Raw genomic sequence first — 25487 nt, forward strand, 5'->3', positions numbered from 1 at the left:
ATGTGGTTTCAGATGATCCTTTACATGGTCCCTGTGGGAGCTTGGCTGCTGCGGCACCCCTCAGCTCTGAGTATCAGGGTCCCTCCTGCACTTTTGGAAAGCCAGTTTGTCACCCGTAACACACCTCATGGTCCCTGCTGGGGCCACTTTTTGTGCTGCTCCAGCCCACCGGGCTGCGGATCACCCCCAGGGCCCTCCCCGCCACAGCGGCACCATCCCAGCCGCAGCCGGTGCATCCCACAGCAGCCAGACGTGGTAAAAGCACCAACACCGTGCACGCGAATGGCAGCTTCTCTGGCGGAGTGAAGGGACTTACCTCTGCGGGGGGCAGCGGGGGGCAATGGGGAGCAGGGGCGCATCCAGCACTGCCCAGTCCCGGCAGGCAGCCCGGCACAGCCTCGCCGCAGCGCAGGAAGGGATAGGCGAGACCGCAAGAACCAGGCGGCAGCACACACGCAAAGGACGGTTTTTATTGGGGTTCTTGTCATATGAGAGCAGTCGTACTGACCAACACACAGAAGCAGCTTAGCTGTGCCAAAATAATCCTTTAAAAAAATAATGGCGGGATTAACTAAGTGTGGCACATCAGTCACAAATCGCCAAGGACTGTAAACTCTGAAGATAAGTCTCTGTGAGAAATACTACCGGAACGTGCAGCAGCATACACCGGCACGGGGCACACCCTCCTCTGCACAATAAATATGAAAAGAGCCAAGTACATAAAACAAAGAATGATTCTCATAGATACAATATCTAAAGTTATTTACAGATACTGGCTTTTCTTACCATTAAATTACACATTGAAAACACGTTCTCTTTCAATATATTTCTTTAAATCACTAGTAGCTATTCATGTGAATCTGCTCCTTAATTTTTTTTTTAAAGGACCAAATGTAGTCACTGAAACAGTGCTCATAAAAGCACCTCTCCTAGGATGCTCTCACTTTATTCTGTTTTTCAGACTTGTTTTTATTTGCCATCTCACCTGCTCTCTGATCTCTCCCTTTCCGTAAGGAAAAGATGCCTGCTACAGCCAGGGAAGCCTCTTTCCAGCCCCGCATCCCGGCAAGCCCCCAGCTCGCCTGCATCCGTCTCCTTTTCCAGCCTGGCAATACACTGAGCTACACAGACCCGGACAAACCCCGACTGTGGATGAACCACCAGCTTTCTGCATCCCTGGGCAGGTTTTCTACCAAAGCCCTGCTTGGGCACGCATCAGGTTTGCGGCACCAGTCTGGGCGCTATCCCTGTCACGGTACAGCAAGGAACCACGACCTCACGGCACCACCGCGGTTTCACACCTGCCGCTGGCCTCCCTCTCCCACTCTCAATGCCACAGCTCACTCCTCAGCTGCAGGAATCAAACACGGTCAGACAGGCGTGAAGAAGGGGAAAATGGAAAACAAGGCAAGAACTAACTACTACAGGGGAAAAGCAGCCACCTCCTCCCCACTTTCGGCAGCATCTCAACAAGAAGATGCGGCTTCAGTGGCACAGCAGGCAAAAGCCAGATTTCACCCTCAAGATATCATTCGGTTAAGCCCCGATGAGCACGTACTTCAAGCTCTGCCACAGTGGAAATTAAAAGCATGTGCTTTACTACCTTGAGTGTTCCTCAGACTGCAGAGGCCGCGATTGCAACTGGAATTATTTTTAGCAACTGAGTTATCTGATGAATTTTGTGCTATTTTTGTACCTTGCTGGGGAAGGGGGTGCCTGGTTTGGTTATCTACAGATGTGCCCAGCAGCAGTTACTTGCAGCGGGGGGCTGCCTCATGAGGTTGCTTCAGCTCGGGGAGCACAGGGTCACCCTCCTGACACCCCCCTGGAGGCACAGTCCCTGCCGGGGTCCTAGGGGTCCCCGCTCCCCTGCTCAGCTGCAGCACGGGGACAAGGAGCACAGCCCTGCGCCGCAGCCGGGCATCTGTCCCAGCTGCCTGGCTCCCCAGTGCTCCGCAGCACACCTCTCCTATCTGCGCAGGCTCCAGCCTATTTTTAAGGACCAAGTAATCACCCTGAAACAGCAAAAATAATTTTCAGTAAATACATTTTTGCCATTATCGATGCCAGGCAGCACACCTCTGCTCTGTACCCGAACCAGCCCAACGTAAGCCACCGCTCCGAGCAGACCCACACCAGGACTCCTCCAGCGCTCAAACTCAGCAGCCCCTCTGGGCTCTCCCTTCCACTTGCTCATTAGCCGTGGAATTAACAAGCTTTGCAAATATCTCAGCTGATGTCTGAGCTTTTTCAAATATCAAGCTGATTCCTTGCCCCAATTTTAAGGTCATTAATTCTCGTTAACCCAGCACAGAGTCATGTGAATAAAAGCTCACTCTCTGGGATGCTGGGGCATAGTGGGGAAATTTAAAGGTATCACATCCAGGGTTTTATTTGCAAGAGTTTTTCAGATGATTCAACATTCACGAGCCACTGCACTCTGGGATGGGCCCGTCTGTACCTGGAAGTCACTACGCTCTAACAGAAGGGTGAGCTGGACAGGCTGATGGGAACTATTTCCACTTTATTATGAAAAACAGAATAAAGCTGACTGATCCTGCTTGAAAGGAGCTGTCATTTCTATACATATACGGAGCAGAAATTCTGTGGAATGTCAGAAGTTGGAGAAACATGTATTTAATAAATAATATAAAATGCTTTTTTGTTAAAATAGAATTCTTGGTTTTATACCTACATAGCATAGCAACCTTTACATAAACAAAATAAAGCTGAGTCTGTGATGATTAGTTTAACAAAAAATAAAAATACAATTTAACAACAGTATTAAAACAGCCAATGTTCAATCCACACAATATGTACACCATGGAATAGAAATCAACAGAAAACAAAAGTAGATTATCTTGAAATTTCTCAGACATTTGGATATACATATGTTCTCTGTATATTTTAGATATTTTCCTTTTTTTACAATATTAAAATTAATACTATGCTTTTTCAAAATACGCTTTTCAGATTTTTTTTAATTTTTAGAATTGACTCATTCCTTATATTAATCAATACAACTAGAATTATTTACTTTCTACTGTACACTTCAAAATAGTCCTTCTTCCATATATATTTAGAGTGTGAGCATTTCAGAGTTAAAGTAACTGTATCATTGCCATCTGCTGTGCGGGGAACAGTGAAACCAGTGTGCGACTGTGGACGTCTGCAGCACGTAGATATGCACATGACATTAAAAAAGAATCTAGTCCTAAAACTGATCAGCTGCCAGGAAAAGAGCAACGCACAGAGCTCCAGGTACTTCACTTTTCATGAGCTAATTTACTGTAAACCTACAAAACGTTAATGCGCAAGTCAGCACAGCCAGCAGGGGCTGGATCCTACTCGTGGTGGCAATGCTGCTGTACCAAATCCACACCTCGAGCCGTTGCGCTGGACATCAACAGCATCCCCTCATACAGGATCACAACTTCGATAAACAGGGGGGGGTTTAGCACCAAATACACCACATTTCGTATTATCTATGCACCAGACTGCAAACACCAGCATGTGTATTAAAACCAAAACCAACCCGATGATCCTATTTCCTTCTTTTTTTCCCCCCACCAGGAGAAGTGGGAGAAGAAATATTTCTGCCGCATTGCTAAAGAAGAGTTGTGAAATGAAGGAAAATCCAAACGCAACTAAGCTGAGGTATATCTGCCGGAGCTGTGTGCCGTCACCCTTGCTCACTGAGCACCATGCTGTCCCCTCCTGCCAGGGTTCCCATCCGCACAGCCAACTATTATTAGCATGCTCGCTCAGAGTCTTCGTTTTTGAAGCCTAACAGGGGGTAACATACCGGGAACGTCAATGCAAGCTGGATCAGCTCCAGCATTTACACCAGCAGAGCTTATCTCACAGCAGCGGTTTGAGAAGTAACTCATGAGACTGCAGGCGTAGACTTTGCTGGACCAGTGACAAGGCACAAAGCTCAAACACAACTAATACGAAGAAGCTTTTATACTTAGAAAACTGGATAGCCTGCACCTACGTGAAGTTTTTTTTAAAAGATGTTCCTTTAACAGTTTCATGAATTTGCAAAATAATTGCCAAATAAATTTGAATAATAAAAAGTGCCTAACTTCTACCTGCAATGACGTGACATCTCGGCTGACATGGTGTCCAGGGAACACTTTACAGCATCAGCCAAGCCCAGCTCCAAACAGTTCCTCAGTCACACTTGGCTTACAGCAGGAATAACTGGCACTTTGCTTCTCCTTCACCTAAATTTCAACTTACAAAGGTCTGATTTTGGCTAGAATTTTCTGTGTCCCTATTCTTGAAGTGAGACATTAATTTACAGCAACTCCCACCTATCAAAAATGATGCCCTACCTCAGAGCAGCAGGAAAGGAAAAGCTCGCAGCACAGAGCTGCAGCTCTCTGAACAGTCACTGTGATCCCCCCAAGCACAGCTCCTGCAGAAATTACACATCTTTCTACCACCACAGCACTCGCACTTGCTTTCCAGGCCCTAGTCTTAACTGCATTTGTCAGCTCGTAAGTCAGAGACACAGAATAATCAGAAAATAATCCCTGCAGCACTGAGAAGGCATGTGGATGTGTAAGGGGAGTGTTTAATATGGCTCTATCTGGCATGTAATTCTCTGTTTTGAAATTCAGAAACAATTCCCATACACGCTTACATCTTCAGTACGTACAGCTGACTTTTTTTTAAAGGACTTTCAGATAATTTGTTTTAAAGTCTGTGTTTAATCATTCACTCAGCTCTGTTGATGCCTGAAGCTCTAATTTCTTTTATCTTTACTTCCCTGAACATGAAAAAAAAAGAACAGTCCTACAAATGTGGTCAAAATGCGTAAAAGACATTGTGCCTTATGGTTTCTGCATTCAGTAAGATTTTCTTACAGCTGAAGACCTTCATGTAAAATAACACCATCAAGAACCTTTGACCCTTCAAGAAAAAAAAAAAAAAACAACCTTCAGAGAATCTGGTACCTAAACCAGGGACGATCAGTTTGGAGCAGTATCTAGCATTTTGCTTTGAAGGGCAGAATTCCAGCTTTCCCTCCACACCAGCAGATCCAGTCCCTTCCACACAGAGCCCCACTTGTTACTGGGATCCCAGCTTTCCCCACACGTACGCGAGTTTTTCGCTACGGTAGTCTCTCTTCCTCTCCTAACAGCGCAGTCACATGCAAGTCACAAATATAAAGCTTTTATAAATTGTTGATAGATCAGTTGAAAAAACCCAAATCTTTTACTATCCCGCTCCCATCTGACACTGGCGAGCGGTGCTGACCGACAGCACAGCTCAGCTGCCATGTACCCCGATGAGGCAATAAGGGCTATCCCAACTCTGTTACACTTCAAAATCTGTGTATTTCTGTAAGTCAATACGCAGCCTTGTTTCATATAAAATCTATGGGTTTGAGGTACAACGTCCCCACTGCAGATCTGTCCCTCCCCTCCTCGCAGACACCAGCGTCCAGAACCTACGGTGTCTGGCGCACCACACCACAAAACTCCACCAACAAGCATTTTGCATAAAAAGCAACTGTGGAAAGTAACTAAGAGAGAAGAATGGAACTGACCGTGAACTAAGAAAGTATGAACAAGTTACACAAGATCTAAGAGTGATCTTTATCACAATCTGAGGGTTTTTTCCAAATCAAGAGGAAAAATCAGAGCATCGCATGGTATTGTAGGAAAAGCTTAACAACATCTACTGCACAGCCAGTGCCAGAAAGATGAGACATCTTCCACTCCAAACATCAGTAAATACCACCACTACTCCTTACAGAGGATGCTGAGATGCTAAACACCACTCACCAGTAAGAATGGCAGAGGAGTTGGTAATCTTCATACAGAATAATTCGAAAAATAAACAGGGGAAAAAAGAAATCATTAAAAGATACCACCTGACTCACACAAGGTATTTTCCAAAATGCATTTTTCTTTTTATGCCACACCAGATAGTAAGACAGAGCTCACACAGTTGTGAAAGCACATGCTATGTAGAGTTAAGCCTTCCCACTTTGAGAAGCAAATACACCTAATTTTATCACAAGTGTGTTCAGGATAAACAAATACTTTCAAAATAGTTTTCCTATTTTTGCCAATCTGTACTTTTCTACAAGGAAACAGGTCTAGAACTCTGTGGTTATCTGTCAGCAACACACGCCAGACAAACCGTGCATGCCAGGTGGGCAGAGCAAGCTGTCAGCACAAATTCTATTCCCGTTTATGCAGATGCAATTCCCATCGTCTTTAGGGACTATGAAAGTCATACCACCGCAGCTGGGCAGAAAACACTCTCTAAGGTGTTTACCAAATCAGGTAAAAAAGCTTAAATTCAGCCCTGACTTATCTCTTACAAAACATCACAATAACCAGGGAAAGGCTGACTTCATGTGCTTAAAGTTGTCTAACAGTTAAGAGATTGTATCTTTACTTTAGCAAGGGCTTCCACATGATGTGACTGCTGTCTCAAGTAGAACTAATACAAATCTGGCATCTGAACAGCTCATTTCGTCAGTTCCATCCTCAGTATTTTTGGATGGTTTTCAGTGTGGACAGTTTGAACTCTCTAGAAAAGAAAATTAAAAACCGTTTTGCAAGCCGAGCCACGTGGTGTGTGTGCATGAAACTCCTGAGCTGAGCTACAATGAAAGTCTGGGCTATCTATGCTATGAGAACACACCTGCTTAATGGTTTTATGTACAGCAGAGAAGGATCCACAAGTCCCGTAACTGAAGAGTGATCCAGAATACGTACCAAGGTACCCAGACATTTTAACCCAGTACATGCACTAGAATGCATTGGATTTGAATAATTTCTTTTTAATTTTTAAAAAGTGCTGTTGACCTGAAATGGAAAAGTACTGTCTTTATGTTCACTGTAAACTTTTCAAAAGGAATCTGCTCTTTAAAAACTGTGCTAAAATAGTCAATTTATACAACAGAGCACTAGATGAAGCTACCATAAATTCCTCTTCACCAATTATTACTCTACTGTGTCAGTTATAGTACTGCATATACGTAGAAGAAGCAAAACGGTGGTAGCTACTATTAGTGAGTACAACAAACCAAGTGAATAATTTGAGTTCAATGTTTCCATGAAGTAGCAGTAACATTTAAACCACAGGACAGTTAGAATTCAGTACTTTGAAGTGCATAAGAGTCACACTGTTGACCATCAGCAGTACGGAGAAAGGTTATTATCAAGTCAGCAGTAATGGTTGGAAAGAACATGGCAACACGACAGATTAAAGGTTATCCAACATGGCAAGTCTGCAGCTCCTTCCAAGTTGAGGGGTTTCTCGGTATCGCACACAGAAGTGTCATCCTAGCCAGCAGTAACCATTTCAGTCTCCAGGCTTGGCACACACCAAACAAGGGTATTGCAGAGAAAGCAGGACCTTCCTTCCATCAGTAGTTCTAGAGTAACGGACCACATTTTAGACACCTCCGGGGTGTGGGAATGCATGGGAGCAATATGCAGCCTCTGCGCTTGGTAATTTCCACCACTGCTAGGAGCATGAATTCACTTGCCACTGTTCCAGTCTTCGCAACCTCCAGAGACAGAGTTCTGACATTATCCCACGCTGTAAACATCTGTTCTTCCTCTTCTAAGCACATCCCACGTCCAGGATTGCACAAAGTAATTCGTAAGGATTCTGTGAAACTCAGCATGTTCACCAAGTAGCTTTCCCTAAGTGAACTCCATTCTCTGTGTCTCCTACAGACCATTGCTATTCCTGTGGCTGAGTGGTGGTTTTGAAAGCTCTACAACTGTTGAGCGAGATTTATTGAGAAACTTTGGAGCTCGACGCAGCAACCTCTGTGCCTCAGTAAAAGCTTCTGTCAGCTCTTTTTTCCACTGAACAAATTCTGGGTCACTCTGAAAGAGATACAGAAGTAGTTTGGCACTTCATAGTAAACTGCCAATACCCTCTTCTCTCTTAGATAGCGCTTTAAGCAACTTATTTTAACTTTCCGAAGCAATGAGTAACTTTGGATATTGAAAATGTACGGCCCTCTGCTTCTCCATCACCCTGCTGAAGCCAGGCAAGGCAGCAGCAACTACAGCCGGTCAAAATATTCTGAGGGCTTGTGCGCTTCCTCCCTTGCAAACGCATCGGCTACCACCAGCTACTGCAGCGAGCCACATGCCAACAAGGCCTTCGAAGCCCACGCAGGCTGACAAGTTTCTTTAGCTATTTATTAAACTGAACCCACTTTGGCCCAAATACCATTGAAATCCATGACAGAAACTGGCATAGCTGCAGGTTTCCTACTTGCAGAATTTGTGTGTGATAAAAACTTCCCGGTTTTGCTTAGATTCAGCTTTCCTTCATAAAGCACCCTTAGTTAACGCATAATGGGAGGGCCTGAAAAACTTTTCCATTGTTTTATCATATGCAAAACAACCTGATTAAGAGTTACGGAAAAACAAGCGCCTCACCTCACACTGTAGGACAAACTGTTTTCCTCCTTTAATTCTCAGTAAGATACATTTCTTGTCTTTAATTTGTGTTTCTTCAACAGATACTATTTGTTCCATTGTCAGCAGGTTTTGCTGTAGCATTTGCAAAAAAGCAGAGAGATGATGCAAAAAAACCTGTTGCCCATCAAATACAGCCACTACCTAATTTTTCTGGACTAGTCACATAAATCAAGTTATGAACAGTAATAGTCATTACACAAACTTTTCTTTATTTCTGAAGACTGCGTCATGAACTAAAGATAGATTATAAGGTAAGAGAGAAATTGAGCAAGGGGCTTGGTTGCTTCAACAGAGACAACAAAACATAAGCTAAGCAAGCCAGTAATGACAGCATGAAACAAGAATCTACAAGTAGGTGTGTCTACAAACAAAATATTCGCTATCTTCCCTCAAGAGAGGTGCACATAATTTTATATTTTTTCCACGTATTACTGCTGCTAAAAAAATAAAAAGGACAATCTTACTATTTCAACAAGCTGAAAGGGAATATTTAAGTACTATATACTCACAAAGAAGCAAACATACACAACAGTCTGCAGAAAATCTTTCCCTATAGACTGTAAGAGGACAACAACGTTTTGAAATTCCAAAACCTTATTTAACTAAGTATACAAATGATCTGCCTAGCACGTGATCACAGCTGGACTAAACTAAAGTTACTATAGCATTTTCTTTAAAATAAAATGCTATAGCACTTATGACCTTACCAGTTTATGTTTTTTTGTATAAATAGTCCAGAGGTCCTAAATGAAAAACAGCACCATGAACTACCAAATTCCTTTAAAAACATAACAAAACAAAGTAAACAGGTTTCTCAAGTCAACTTTATGTTTCATCAGTGCAGCATAGCTACCCATTAACTAAAGCAATACTCAAGGTAAGTTACTCAAATCTACTGGTCATTTACTCGGACAAATCTTTATTTCCACGGGAGGTACGTCCGAGTACGAGTTCTCAGATTTGCCTCAACGTCCACCTGCCTTTCACGCCCCTGAAAGCTCTGCTCTCGGGATTAACCTCACTTACCCGGGACTCTCCTTCCCCTCGCCATTCAAGCCGGTTTGGGAAGAGGTAAAAGTAGCGACGCTGCCACTGAGTCAAGAATGGGTTCCCCAATTTCAGCATGTATCCGTGCATAATACAATCCTTCCCAAGTGCATAATCTATAACAAGAGGAAACATTAGTATGGAAAACAAGGTTCTGCCTAAAAGCATTCTGCGAATGTGCTGTGTTGAGCAGGGACACAGCCCTGAACACAACGTGACTCCGCGTTGCCCTCCCCAGGCTTGCAACAGTGCTTCTATGTGCACAGGCACAGGTAGACCCAATTCTGCCTTAATGACATGAACTCATGTGGCTGCAGTGGAGTAACCAAGAACAGAATTTGGTTCTTAAAAAAGCTATCTAATTAACTATTAAAAGACACATATGTTGCTATCCAAAGTTCAGAGTTTGTGATGCAACATCCTTGTGCAAACAAGTGAAGTTTGCTGCAAATGACCTCCCGCTTTCTTTCTCAGCTTCGTCACGAAATCAAATCCCCCATGTACTTTTCTGAGCATACACAGTAAACAAAAACAATGAAAGGCTGTACACGATAATCTTTAAAAGAGAGTACGAGTACAAAAGGTTTTCCATAACATTATGTCATCATACAGCATTTCAAAACATTAAGAAACACGATACTGACTAAATGAATTCTAACAATTACTGGTGAATGACAGTAATATGAGAGTCTGTTGTGTAAAGCTTCAAACACATGAATTACTATCTAGCAGCAAAAGATGGAGAGAAGTGTATTTGACAGATTACCTTCCTCGTGGCCAAGCTGCTTATTTTTAGCCCTTTTTCTGGCCTCAATTTTATCTGTGTCTGCATTTACTGCATCATAAACAGTTTCTGCTACTTCTTGCTGCCAACGCTCCGATATTACCAGAGGGAAGTTCTTATATAATTCCTGGTCACTATCAAGCAACTTGCAAGAGAAAAACAACATAAAACCCCAACATTTTAATAACTTGTACTGTTCTTATCCCCCATAGTTAATAGTTACCCATGTAACAGTATTATTTTAAAAGATGTATTGAACTCCAACCTTACCAGAACAAACAGGTGCAAACAATAGAAAACACAGATACTACCTGAAGCAAAGATATTCATTTATATACAGAGAACAGGCCACCTGTTCAAAACTTGTTTGATGGCTCTAAAATCCTTAATCAGCATTGTCTCATAATGTTCTCTAGATTTGACATTTAAATAATTACTTAAATGTAAGCAGCAGTATTCCTAACTTTGTTGCATAAAAGCTTCCTCAGCGCAAAAATTCCATTAATAAATGAAAAGATACTTTTTATACAATGCCTTCCATGTTTCCACAGCTTAATTTTACATTCTTTAATAATTAACCTTCAAAATTCAGCAGTGCATGCTGCAGACCTGATTTTCCTGTTATATTGATTCTTTCCTCCCTTAAATGCTTAACTATAGTACTTAAATTGAACTGCACTGAAGGGAACTAAAATGACTGGATCTTCAGGGCAGGACTGTTTGTTGCTTGACGCAACTGCATTCTGGATTTAGCCACAGGGCACTTTGTTTTCCCTATAAAATTATTAAAGGTTTTCATTTGGAGATCAGTTGAAACTCCCTACGGCCAGCCCTCAGTTGCTTCAATTTCTGTCCATCAGTAGAAAAACTAGGGCTTTATTTCTGGCAACAAGACCAAGCAGCATCCTTTGCCCAGCTGGCAGAGCTGCCCCAGGGGAAGGCAGATCCCAGCCAGGGCGCACGCTGGGCAAGCCCAGCAGCTCCGGCAGCTGCAGGAGCGGGGCAGGAGAGCCTGGCTTAATTCTCCTGCAGCCAGGCCAGACACTCCTGGAACAGACATTCTGCTCCTTCTCAGAGATCCACAGTCGTATCACAGTAGGAAAACCCATGGTGGATCTGAAGGCAGAAGACATCTCTGCAATTCTGTACAGGTGGCTTACAGGGACTCCTCATGGCATCGAGTAAGGGGAAAGCCACGGCCATCCACTGCTGGCTTTCCAGTTCATAACCTCAAGAAACACACGTTCACCTCAGTGTCACAGGACACTGCACTATAAATATAATCCACAGGGGCCACGGAGGAGAGCAAGGCACTCAAAACTGGCATCCTCACGGGCAGGGACATCTCCTGACACCTTAATGGAAGCTCCGACTGCAGCTGACTCAGAGGCACAAATTATTCAGTCCCTTGTAAAAGACTGTGACATCTCAGCGAAAGTACAGAGCGAAGAAGCTGTACATGATATCCCTCACTGACTCATGACTTAGAATAAATTTATCTTATAGGCAGCCTGAACAAAGATGGCCTGGAAGTGATCCGGCTATACGATTTACAGGCCTTGCTGAGAACATCTGATCCCCTCACTAAATACAAAGACCACCTGGGATCTCCACATAAAATGTTCCTCTTAATTATGGCATTCCAGAATTGCAGGGAACTGGAATCCTGTTAGACTAACACTGACACTGAAGATGCAGATTTTCTTGGATAAAGAACATCTTGGGTTCTCTGCATTTCTCTTTAAACATGTAAAATCTTTTCTGTGCCAACTTCTGTAATTACAGCAGGTGACACTGACAGATAAGATTGTTTTTAGGCACAGTGAGCACTTAACATTTTTTTTTTTGCTTATAAAGTTGAGAGCAATTAGCTTCTCTCTTGACTTACTTCTGCAATAACAAGAATAAAGTCTGATCTACTGAAGAACTGTACGATACAAATAACAAACGGGACAGACCCAAGACAGGCACCGATTCCCCTGTTGTGTCAAAGTGCCAGGGAGGCTTCAGAAGAGGGGATGTATACGCAGGGTACGTCACACCACTTCCATGCAAGTCAGAAATGGGCTGGGAGCTTTTACTTCTCACTTTTTCATTTACATTGTTTTCATTAGATTTTGCATAATACCAGAAGGTGAAAGTTTCTTTTAACACTTTTCTAACTTACAAGGTTGCTACTATTAATATAAAGTTTGTCCTTTTTAAGAGTGAGGTAACACTTTTAAAATAAGGTGTAGTTCCATTTATCCAAGCTACCAGAAATAAATTACAATTTTTAAAACTACAAACCATTAAGTATTCTTGAAAATATGAGCATTTCCCAAAAGCTGTCTGACCATTTGAAATATTTGCTTTATCATAGAAAACTTTTGATAGGAAGGTAGATTTCAGTCAGTCTAAAAAATAAAACATAAGGATTTGGCAAGCAGCAACAAACCAGCCACTGGCCCAAGCTACCTCTTTCATAACAGCGTGGATTAAGTTTCCAAACTTGAAAGCAATTCCTTGCACATTCAGTAGCCCCTGAGGCAAAGGAATGGCATGTGCACATGAAAAGTTCAGCACAGCAGTCACAGTGCCATTTTCCACCTATCATTTAAACTTGTATACCTTAATGCCTTTAGTGTCCTCTTCATCAAATGACCCAATATCAAAAGCATCTGCTGCATTTACTTCTCCCCGGGGAGGAATAAGTGGTGGAGGATACTAGAAATTAAAAGCAGCATAATTAAAGACAAATTAATGGACGTGTATTTAAATCCATTCTGTGGATATAATCAGCCTCTCTGTTTTTTGCACAAATTACACCAGACTAAGTCCCTTGAAATCAAACTTCAGTGCAAAGCTGTTCTCTGTCCCCCACTCCTTCAATAAATGCTCCCCCACAAATCTGGGGGAAAAAACCCTACAGTTTAGAGACAGCTAAGCAGAAGAAACCATGCAGTTGTATGACCCTGAAAAAATAATAATGTAGTACTACCCATCAGGAAAACTTGCAGTAATGAATATACAGCAGTTTTCATCAACAGTCCTCCACGTATTTGTGCAAGTAAATACCTGTGCTGGGGACCGGAACCCTGAAGTTTTTTGTCCATTACCCATCTAGGCTTATTTTCCTTTTACTGCTTTACTAAGTTAGCGAGGGTCACTATCTTAATCCTTTACCTTCTGTAAATAGACTTGCTGCCAATCAATGCCTTTGAAGAATGGATGTTCTTTTACTTCTTGTGCACTGCAAAAGAGAAGTAACTGAAGTCAACAAGCTGAAGGGGTTTTTCAAATGTATTGGAGAAATATAAAGCCTTCAAAGGTCACGTTTCTGTCCCTTGAAAACATCCGTGAAATGCTCTTTTTCTCATCGTGGGGGGCAGGGGGGGGAGAAGTCTTCTTAAGTAAACAAGAGAAGAGAATACTTTCATGTGGAAACACTAGAAATAGTGCTGTAGGTCTGGCAGGCAATCACTCTTGTTTTGCTATGGTATTCCATCATTTCAAACAACAAACAATGCTTGTCTGTTGTCAGATTTCATACACTACTTTTAAGTAACGAGCTTACTCCACACCATTTCCTATTATACATATTTTATGGCAAAACAAGCAATTACTCGATAGGCCCAAGGCTCAAAAACAATCTCAGGTCATTATCATAGAGGGCTCCATGATAAAAAAGCCCTCTGAACATCTCACTAGAATTAGAGCCAGCCCAAGTCTCACGTGTGACTGTCAATTAACTGTTGCCACATATTGCCAATGGTTTCTCAACAGTTATTTACTCCTCTCACGGTTTTCTCTCCCAGTCTCATGGGAGGCACACACTGGCTTCTGAACAGGTGATAACAGCAATCTCAGCCAGCAGCCAGAAGCAAGGTAAGCTTGGCAGGAGCAAGCAGTGTTTTGTAGTCAATGAACAAAAAACCACCACTTTCTTTAGCATCATGAAATGAAACTGGCACATCTGAAAACAGAGGCAACCCAAAATGAAGCAAGTATTCACAGCTTTCTGTGCTTGGTGGTTCTAGGATTGGGGGTTTTTGTCTGTCATTTGCTCGTATCATTACAGATACAATACAAGCAATAAATTTTAATGATAGGGATGTCAGAGTCAAGTAATATGACTTCATCGCAAAACAGATCAGGCAAAAACATAAAAACAAGACAGGGATGAAAAGTATGAACACCACTCAACATAAGCCTGACTGTGGAGAACTCGGGGGAAGTCTTTAACAAACATAAATTGTCCAAAAATTTGTCCAAACCAAAAGGAAGCTGAAATATAATACCATGCAAAAGCAATTTTTAATGTTCTCTTTCCAAAATTAAAATAATCACAACAGGAGGCAGGTTTTTACTTGAAATGAATTCATTCATTTACAGAGAAGTGGAAATTTTTAAAGGCAGTGGTCCAAGGAGAAGATAACACCTACCTTCTTCCTTGGCATCCAAGTCTCTTGCTAACATCCCGTTGCAGGAGCCCTTCCAAAAGGGACTTCAGTTCAGGAGAAAATGAATCTGGTAGCTCCACATTCTATGAAAAAAGTAGTATAAAAAGAGACATTTAATTATAGAAGTAGCATGATCTGCTTTCCCCGCACAGAAAAGCAGCTTTTCTTTGATAGTGTTTGTAAACAACCCTCCCATGTGTAAATACAGCTTTCTCAGCAAGCAGGCTATGGAGTTCCAGTTTTTAGAGGAAATGGGAGTTTACTCAACAAGAGGAATGTAACTGCAACTGTCACCAGGATCCTTACCACGGTGAGCGTCATCCGGTCGATCTCATGCTTATCTTTGGTTTTGTGCTGTCTGAAAGGACTGTGACTGTAGAAATAAGAAAATGCACTAATAAATGTAATGCCATAACATATCAGTTTACTTCAGCTGTGGCAACCCCAGGAAAGAGTTTAGCATTCTCCTAGTCCCATGCTTCCACCTCATCAATCCTGTCCTGCAGAAGAATACAACAAGTAGTAAAATATTTAGCATTCACAACAAAAAATGAGACTTCACACACTAGCATACTGTGGCTACTCACTACCTCAAAAGTGTCAATGTTCAATCTCTCGCAACTTTGCTCTCTTTTGGTACTACAAAGACCTGCACTGCTTTGCAAGAAACTTTATCCTTTCTGTTCTCAGTGTAATTGCATGTGGTGAACATAAAAATCAAATTCAGAGGAAAGTAACCATTCAATTTCTTTAAAGACTACACACAGACATCCCTGAGGATTACCAAACTCTGGGAAATCTGACCTAGTTAGTCCATATAAAGGCAGGCAGAAGGTTAGTTAATTCTTAAATGCAGTGATCCGTCCTTCAAGATGGTGTTTCAAATACCTTACTCATTACATCTATGCCTCCCAAAACCCAGAAACATTTCATCTAACAAGAAAATCCTGAACAGCTATCACAACACAGATATTTACAAATATTGACCTATATATGGAAACTGAGTACACCCACAGAACTTACCTCTCATCAATATGGAAAGAATAAAGGAAGACCTTCAAGTAAGGAGATGAAACAGAAGGTAATCACAGATACCACAGCATTAGTGACTGGGAAAATATTTGATGATATCTGGTAAATTATCAGCTTTAAACCCTTTCCTGCTTTATAAGTGGTTTGAGTTTGAATTTCTCCTTTTAGCTACAGAAGACCTTAGAATATCACAGATTTATTATGTAGTACTTAAACGGCAGCATTAAAGAAAGCAGAAACATTTTAGTATGAGATTTTTTAAAATTCGATTTAGAATATATTCCCTGTTTCTTAAGTTTTCTTCAAAACCTTGAGGGTACAATATTTTTCAACATTACAATGTTATTTACTTATAAATACATTAATTAGCTATTATAAAACATTTTGTCTTGCCACATGGCAGTGTGTACTACCTGGTTTCAACTGGGGACCTGCTACTCAAGAGTTATTTCCCCTTTACCCTCAAAAACTTTCCTCATTAATGGATCTGATGGAGAGACCAGGATTTCCTTTTTTCTGTTTTTAAGCATGATAGGTAAGAAGGCAAAAGTAAGTGTCTAACATACAGCCTCGCGTACTTTGACTACAAGGTTCTGAATAGATCAGGGAAGCAAATGACTCACTGGGGACTTATGGGCAGATTTTATGCCAGACTAAATTTACTAAACACCAAGAAATGGCACCATGTGCCCAACCCTTGTTTTGGGATGTGAGTTGTTTAATTGGCTTCAGAACATATGAGGAAGGATAGTGCACAATGAATAATGCTCTGGCTTCTGGCCGACCACTGATACCACCCCACAGATCTCTGTCGGGAAGAATCACAGCCCGTAAAGACTGAGATCTCCCCACCCCACAAGCCTGAGTTTCCATGGTAAATGGGATCATTTGCCCCTAGGTGCTAGTTCTTCCATCACACAACTTCAATCCTGTGAAGGAAGAACGACACCAGAGTCAGTCAGATGCGCTACTCCTCTGTGCCCAAGTGACTCAAAAGGAAAAGGCCTCAAAAGAAAAGACGAGGAGCCCGCAGTGGCCCTGCGTATGAAAGATGCTCTCCCTCCTCCCAGCAAACCCAGACCACCATGTTTCAGAATTCTTCCATGAGTGATTAGAGAGACAGAGTACTGCTCAGCTGCATGATGCTGTCTGTACTAACAAATACTTCTCTTTGGCAATTTAAACAGGGTTTCTTTCCTTATTTGCACACTCATATTTGATCTATTTTGTGAACAATTAATGTTAAATTGATATAGCTCTGTATCTCAATTCAGAAGTCGCACGCTTACCTTCCTTTGCACAGTGTCTGGGATAGAGGTAAGAGCTTAAAATTAGTTATGTACAAGGACACAGGATGATCTGACTAACGATCAGTCTTTACAGAGAATCACTCCGAAAATATTAGGTTTCTTCTGTATTGCCATTAACAACGAGGATGCTATTTTCAACAAACACTTGCCAAGTCAGTGCTTACTGACTGATTAAACCCGTAATATTAATAAATTCTATCTAGCCACATAAGTTTACTGAGAGGGCAAATTACAGCTGACAAAGCTGTAATTAGTATATACTTTTGTACACCCATACGATAACAGGCCAGATTCAGCAAATGCAAGCACCCACACATCATAACTTACACAAAGACTACAGAAGGGAAGACTGAGTATTGTGTAAAAAGGGAACAATGCAGCAGAGAGTTTCACCAGAACAGCAGGTCTTTAGCACAAAATGCAAGTCCGTAATTTAACAGGACTGCTAGTGTATTTAAGCAATGAATAACATTGTATCATTTAAAAGACTAACAGTTGCCAAGGGATGAGTAAATTGCCTATAGGTATAAGTCAAAAGAGTGGCTAGGGCATCTGCTTTCCTCACTGCCCCACACCTGTACCTACTAAAGGAAGCAGGGTTTTTGTTTTATTTGTTTTGGAAGCAAAAAGAGCCTGTTTTAGTCTCACGTGCAGATGGGTCTATATCACAGAGATGGCAGTAAGATAGCATTGTAGATAATATGCAGTATGTTACATATTAGGTGTTTCAAACGACAGACAATGATGAGGCCCAGCCTAAAAAAAAAAGGCACATGGGACATAAAACTTCACTCACCCTCTTAGAAGCTTGAAAAGCATGCAGCCTAATGAGAACCAGTCTGCACTGCTGTCGTATGCTGTTCCCTTCTGGAGCACCTCAGGAGCCATGTATCCATGGGTACCGCTGAGAAGCAGAAAAGGACAAAATCTTGGTTACAACCAGAACTATCGTTGAAAGAAATAAATAATAATTAAAAATCAATTTTCTCAATACGACAACCTAATTTAAAAATAATTAATTTTGAACATAATTTTATTTTGCTTTTTCTTTGGCCACACACACACACACATTTTTGTTTGTGTCTATCTACTGAGAAGATACCTTAAAACATGAACAACAGAAATGCTTAAGAAAAATGAAGCAGCTACAGCGAGACTTAGCAGAATCAGTACAGGGGTCAGCAAGGAGCCTTCTGCCTAAGAGCGAAAGGCAAGAGAGGTGGAAAGGTTGTGTATTCTGTCCGCTCCGCTTACAGGAAAGACAGACACCAGGACACAGTCAGGGCTCCTGCTATTACAAGGCCAGATCTCTCCAGCCCTGGGACCTGCAAAACCGAGACCTGCTCCCACCCACCACCCCAGGAACAGGGCGAGCACAGCTGGCTCATGCTCTCATGATGTACTTCATGTGTCTCCTTCCAGCTAACATGTGCCAGATTTAACAACAGGACACCTCCAGAAGTCATCACTGGTCACCAACAGAAAGTAGTCACCACATACTGCTTTTACCCTTGATATAATTGGAACATACGAACTTTTTCCTGAAGCTTTCCTTTTTGCGTAAATTCTGAGATTAGATCAGGGCAAATGAGGATCTGAGAATAAAATGTGCCAGATAAGATGTGGAATCCACACACAACCCAAGAAATTCAGATCCCAGTTATGACCTCATGCCAACAGGCAGAAAGGAACACAATTTCCCTCCAGTTCTCCAAAGATCCAGAAAGAGAAAGACACAAAAAATCCTGTTTTTTAGTTGGGTTTGGAATATTTAATTATCTGTTTAGGACAATAAAAACAATCTGGTGTTTAACTCAGGTTCTTATCTTCTCTGAACAGTGAATCATCTTGAAATAATGTGTCATCTTCCAGGCATGCCTACACATCAGCTGCTACAACCGCGCAGGAAAACAGGAGGGGACTGAAAAACCTTATTAGAGTATCCAGTTTATAAAGCAAGCCTGTGCCACACAAGTGTTACTTTATTCCTCTAGGCAAAGTTAAATTACAAAGACACATAAAGGACAGACTTAGCCATAACTGCATGTGCAGCAAAGCTCCCATACATAATACTTACACACTAGCATGTGGCTTCTTTTTGGAAAAATCACAAGCCAGCCCAAGGTCTGATATCCTCACGTGCCCATGTTCATCCAACAAGATATTTGCAGGCTACATGGACACAGAAAGGTTACTGTTTGGTATTTTCCGGTTGACAAAACTACAGATTCTCAGAGCACAGTAACTCAAGCATCAATAATATCAATACTCTCTAGTAAATGCCGCCTTTTTTTTTTTTTTTTGTCAATGTAACAGACACTTTCCAGATAAAATCTACATTCTAACAGAGCTCTACCATCTCCACAGATTATGAAATACTGAAGAATAACAGAGAGAAAAAACAGGCAAGGTTTGAAACAGAAAGCACATGAAAGAATAAATCCATTTCAGTCTCAAGCCCCCACTGCTTTTGGTTCTTTCACAGAAGGGTCTGTGTATGCCTGTTACATCCTTTATTTGCAGTCTACACTCTGTATTCCCTGTGCAGACTTTTTTCCCCACTTCTGCTGTCCCTTGGCTCACAGACACCCATCTCAGGGCAGTCCTCAGCTGCCCAGTTGTCAGTTAAACACCCTTGACCAACTTTTCCTATTGGTCTCCCATCACAAACACTCCTCCTTCAGGGCTCTCAGAAATACATTGTCCTCTCTAAATTAATAGTGTCGTTAAGATGGTGAGATCATTAATACTGCACAGCATTTATTCTGACCCCAAGGAAGCACCTCCCAGGCCCATTCAACTGGATAACAGCACAGATTAGGACTATTTTGAAAAATTACTAGAAAAATCAGCCAAAGACAAGCAATCTGTATTCTTCTCAAGAAAAGGTTTCAGGTAAGATAATTCATTTAATTTATCAGTAGATCTGGATTATTTGCTGCTATCTAACAACCACCTGTGGGAATGCAGTCACCATGTTAACGATTACCTTTAGGTCTCTGTATACAACAAAGCGATTGTGCATGTGTTCTAAACCCAGGATGATTTCAGTAGCATAAAATCTCATTTCTTTTTCAGAAAACACTCCGTGCTGGGAGAGGTGGTAGTGCAAATCTCCTCCTAAAATTAGATGAATTGAGATGTAATTAAAAGAACAGTAAAATCCTGCCTCACAGGCAGACGGTATGACGTTGTGTGGGACAGCATAGCATTTGTATAGGTTCTTATAACCTGTGCAGCACACAGAGACCCAGACCTACCCTCTGCAAGTACATGTGGTGACAAAATACCGGAGAAAATAAATAAATCTGATCCATCTGAAACTTCATTTAAAAAATACATTTGCTCCATATACATTTGCATTCAATGACCAATCCAGCAACTGAGTCTTAATGCAAAGGCTAGGATTTCCACAGCAAGTAAAATGCAGCCACAGACATAGGTTTCTGGATAAATGAATAAATTAGCATATAGAACAGCCCAGGTTGGGATGGAATGTGAAAGGTCATCTGGGCCAAAATATTCAAATATTCACGCTGGGGATGTTTTCACACCTTCCTAGTCAAAGAACAGACAAAACACAATGTCACTCTGTGAGCTAATCCACACCACCAACACATCAAATTGTGAATATTCCTAGAAAACTGTTTCTGATCAAGCTACAGATTTAAAATAATCAACCAGTTACTTGAATTTGACCAACAGCTTCGATTTTAACGCAAATCTTCACTTGTGAAACACCAAAGCCTACAGGATATGAGTTCTATTTCTCAATTAAACTTCCAGCTTTGCAACATGGTACACACAGATGTATCCAGCATCTTTAGATGCTTACTGCAGGACCACATTTGGAGTTTGAGCATGAGTCCTGGAAGTGCTGAGCATCATCAGCAAGTAAGGGCACTGCAGTATCTTCTTTCTCTTAACTCTGTCGATTCCCCTCTGTGTGTTCTCACAAGAGCTATGCTAAGCATTCCAGGTATCATTTCATTCCTTTGAGGAATAATTCCCCCATCAATTTTCTTTGCAGAGCTCTTTTATTTTTACTCTGAAAGCTGTGTCCCTGATCTCCTCGTAAATTTCTACCCATGACTATAATTTCCTTAAGCTTCCAGCCTTGTATACCCTTTGACATCTTTATTTAAGTATGTTATAAGGTAACAAACATTTTCCAGTCTGTTCTACAATTCCCTGGTTTAGATCCTGGTTTACCCCTCCTGCTCGCAGGCTGATGCTTCACACCTCAGATTATTTTTCCCTCATTCTCCTTATGATCTCAGCAAGTCCTCCTGCCAATATTTCTGTCATGTTATAATCATCCGCATGAGTCTTGCTTACCATTCATCAGGTCCAGAATGAAACAGAGCTTGTCAGGGGTGTGGAAGGCATAGGTCATACACACTATAAAAGGACAGTCCTAAAAGGAAAGGAGCAAAGAGTTCATCTCAGACAATAAGCAAAGTACTTCTTAGGAAAGCTAAAAATACATGTGATGTTCTTCCCATTATTTTTGCCAACATTCATAATAATTTTCTAAAGCTATTTGTGTACTAACCTACATACTGGGTTGTTTCACTTCCAGTTTAGACACCTTAGATTTTGCTATCTCATTTCAATAAAAAAATTAGAAAAGCTATGAGGAGCCAAAGGCTTAAAAAAATGCAGGTAGCATCTCTATCTTCTAAAGACTTGCACCTACAGCAGCTAGAAATATTCTAAAAATATTTACCTGAGTTTACACTAGACTTACATGAAAGATACAGCAAAGCTAAACCTTTAGGCCAGCTGAGAAAAAAAATTAAAGCTGTTCCCCTGACATGTGAAGGATACACACTATTTCTCACAATTGCATGGTGAACGTTCAGCCATCGGAACGCTGACCAAGAACATGAGTCACGTCACATACAAAAACCCAGAGGAAAGAAAAATTTCATCCCCACCTATACATTAAATGCAGCTATACCAGTAAGACCCTGAACATGCTGCTGCATTGCCCCTGCAGAGAGGTGACAGCCAGGCCTTCTGCCACCCACCGCTGCCCTTCAGCTCCCCAGCAGCATTTGCAACAGATAGTTAAAAGGAACATAAATACACTAGGAAGGAAATCACAACTCGGATGCGTATGCAATGCACGAGAAGCAAGAACAGCAAGGTCCACATGATGCAAAATGCAGAAAGAGTGCGCTGGGTGCAGATTTAAGAACGTCGTTGCAGAGCGGCCAGGGCAGGGATGGATTACATTCCCACCTCCTGACACACCTGAACCCTAATGCAGATGTTTAAGACAAGCAGCCATAAAAAATACAGCTGGACAAACACCTCTTTACTGCCACTGATCTCTTCAGTGTGCTGGCACCTCTGCAACACAGCAGAAAGTTGGCAGACCTTTCTCTCTTCGTTAGGCTTATATTGGATGCAAGCGGCTAATTAACGGGGGTGGCTACTACTCTGTTGACCCCTTCTGCAAAGCCATATGAAACCAGGGCTGCCTGCAAGGAAAACCTAAATAACGGCTGTGCTATCAAAACACCCCATAGCACCAAAAGACAACGGTCTGACCCCAAAGCGTGGAGGCCAACAGGAAGATGAACCAAGACAAGCTTAACTGCTGACGAGCAAGGACGGCACTGGAGGAAGCATGAATGTGCCCTGGTGTGACTTAAACAATGTGTTAATTATTGCAGTATTGATAGTGAAAGCTCTGGGAATCTCTATCAGGAACTGGTTTCCTTCCCAATTTAGAAGCAGCAAAACACGGCGGCCTTGGGCAGAGCGGGGGCCGTGGGGGCTGCCTCAGGGGGCTGCCTCGCCGGCCTGGCCGGGCGGAAAGGGAGGGGATGGACACCGGCCCCCCCGGGACAGGTCAAGTCCGTTCATACTTCCACAAGGCAAAGCCATGCAAGGTTACAACAGAAAGCTTTATCTACTTGACTGCAACCCCCAGTGATTCCCATGCCCCTGCTGTAGCGTTCAAACCTGTGTTTTATTGCATGCAGTATATATTATAAATTCTGTGTATATTGTATTTATTGTGCAAATACTAATTCCAAAGGCACCCCCTGCAGAACACAGGCACATGTCTGAAACACCCTGCACAACATGCACGAAAAATGCCTGATTGCTAAACAGTCCTGGAAATACAGAGACTGTAGGCAAGGCAGTAAGGCATCTAACAAAAGACACTACATCTCCTTACGAACTCTGTATTGCTCCTAACTACAGACTGTTGTAGTCACCACTTAGCTTCAGAACAAAAGCTTTAGTAGAATTATTAACTTAATTTTCTGAATCAACTAGATAATTCAGAAGTGTCCCCGAGTGGGCTTCCTAAAACTTCAGAGCAATCTAATTACTCAGAAGGATTTAGTGTTAGAATTTAAACACCATACACAGAAAAATAAAAGGGTGTTTCTATACCAGAACATAACATGCCCATATTTTTACGGATCTCATTTTTAAAAAGAAAAGAAATCTGCATGTGCAACTGTGAATGCATAAATCATTTTTGTGTAAGCCTTCCTCATTTAATCACTACCTTCTCATCGTTTAACAGAGAGAAGGAATTGTAGTACTGTGATATTTTTCTGATGCAAAAACCACTGCAAAAGACTACTTTCCAGCACAGAAATAAAACAAACCTATAGGTACTTTTTTAAAATGAAACATACAGCAATAAATCAAATTTCCCAAGATAATATTACTTTCCTGCAATCAAACTTCTGGTCTGAAAAAAAAAAGTGACAGTATGACAATGTGTGAACTAAGAATAGTTCGGAAACAGTTCCTTTACATCCAAACAATCCTGGATTAAGTCCAAAAAATATGCTGAAGACAAATGAGTGGTAATAAATTATGTGGAAGGTAAAAAAAAATAATCATAATAACTATACAAAATTGTAGGAATGTAGTTTTAAAGATGTTAGCACACTAACAATTACTTTAGGAGGAAACCTTTGACTGTGACTCCTTCCCATAACCCGAGCACCCGGCTTTAGAGCAGACCCTAGAAATGACACCAAAAAGATAAAAACCTGTTCATGCTGTAGAGCAGCTGTGCAGCACTTCTAACTAAAGGGGAGCTCGCTCTGATGGGTCTCGCTCGGAGAGATGTACAAGTCAAGGCTTAAAACACCAAGCTACTATCTGCCATTCCCAGATATTCCTTCAAGTGACTATCAAGATTTGGGAAAAGATTCCATTTTTGAGTGAAATCGAGACTCCTACAAATCTCGTTACACGTGAAAACAAAATACCTGTTCCTCTCAAAAGAGCCCAACTTGATTTATTATCTCGGATGTTTTATTGTTCACTTTTGCTGTACCTCCTATTTATCATCCCTTGGAGGGAACCTTGCATCCAGTCATTAGTCAAATTATCTCAAAAAGAGCTGAGTAAGACAGCTTAACTGCCTCTTTTTTTTTTTCTAGAACAAGAGAACTGGAAGACACAGTGGAGCGGAGGCACAGCCCTGCAAGGCTCCTGGTCCTGCAGCAGCCTGCTGGAACGACTACCTCCTGACTGCCAGGAAAAGATTTATTAAATAACCACTTCCTACCACAAACAGCACCTTTTGGCAGTTTGGTTTTATACAGCCTGCCAGCAGCGATGGTCTCAGCGATTTCAGTGTTCAATTTTTGAACAAAAGTTAGGCAAATATTGGCTATTACAGAAAATATTTTTTTCTTCTTTTAACAGAAAGTAGAGTATTTTCCCAACAGTGCTACCTTCTAAGAACTGCAAAATGCATTTCCAGCCTCCAGACTGAACATCTTTATGGGAGAGAAAGACAATGCCTGTATCTTGCAGGAGAGGAAACACAAACCTCAGCCACAGTTGGTTACACCAACAGCTAGCGACAAAGTCAATATACCCATGGCAAATCCAAGCAATGCTGAGCCCAAGTTTTCTATTAATTAGGCCAACCCAAGCAGTTCCCTCTGCTCTGTAGAGGTGTCTGTCATACTTCTGAGCTGTAACATTACCATGAAAAGTTATTCTCACAACACAGCCATGACGTACTCAAATTTGGGAGCTCTCTACTCAAGAAGTAGTTGTGAATGCCAAAATTTGAGGTGGATTAACAAAAATGATTACACAAACGTATGTGTAATCTGCACAGCTGTTACTATGCATTTTGCAGAGACATCTGGATTCCCTGTTAAATGACTAATTGTGCTATGATGAACTTCCCAGTTCCATTTTGTTGCGGGCAGCACATCAATCCTGTTCATTCAAACCTAAGAGCTTATATTCAGGAATGAAATGAATTATCTTACCCTACCACTTTCAAACCTATTTAATTCTGCATATTCAGAATGCTTCAGCATCTCTTGCACTGGCAGGTGTACCTAACCTGAATGGGTCACATTTTGTATAAAATCTCTCTTTTCAAACTCTT

At 41.6% G+C, this 25487-nt stretch overlaps 1 protein-coding gene across 2 annotated transcripts in view; it reads right to left on the reverse strand.

Annotated features, from left to right (window-relative positions):
- Positions 1 to 450: 450 nt before the first annotated feature.
- Positions 451 to 25487, reverse strand: part of GRK3 (G protein-coupled receptor kinase 3) — a 76284-nt gene continuing 51247 nt past the window's right edge. The window contains exons 10-22 of one of the 2 annotated variants that reach the window (XM_055711990.1): positions 21428 to 21506; positions 20079 to 20209; positions 19167 to 19261; positions 17886 to 17993; positions 15054 to 15120; positions 14730 to 14830; positions 13471 to 13537; positions 12916 to 13011; positions 10288 to 10450; positions 9501 to 9637; positions 9182 to 9217; positions 8433 to 8546; positions 451 to 7868 (exon numbers count right to left, since the gene is read on the reverse strand). In XM_055711990.1, the coding sequence (XP_055567965.1) occupies positions 7707 to 7868; positions 8433 to 8546; positions 9182 to 9217; positions 9501 to 9637; positions 10288 to 10450; positions 12916 to 13011; positions 13471 to 13537; positions 14730 to 14830; positions 15054 to 15120; positions 17886 to 17993; positions 19167 to 19261; positions 20079 to 20209; positions 21428 to 21506 (1356 nt within the window). In that variant the 3' untranslated portion in view covers positions 451 to 7706. The remainder of the gene's footprint in view (positions 7869 to 8432; positions 8547 to 9181; positions 9218 to 9500; positions 9638 to 10287; positions 10451 to 12915; positions 13012 to 13470; positions 13538 to 14729; positions 14831 to 15053; positions 15121 to 17885; positions 17994 to 19166; positions 19262 to 20078; positions 20210 to 21427; positions 21507 to 25487) is intronic. The other variant, XM_055711995.1, reaches the window with a different exon arrangement.

This window comes from Falco cherrug, chromosome 1, assembly GCF_023634085.1.
Source record: "Falco cherrug isolate bFalChe1 chromosome 1, bFalChe1.pri, whole genome shotgun sequence".
NCBI classification, from domain to species: Eukaryota; Metazoa; Chordata; class Aves; order Falconiformes; family Falconidae; genus Falco; species Falco cherrug.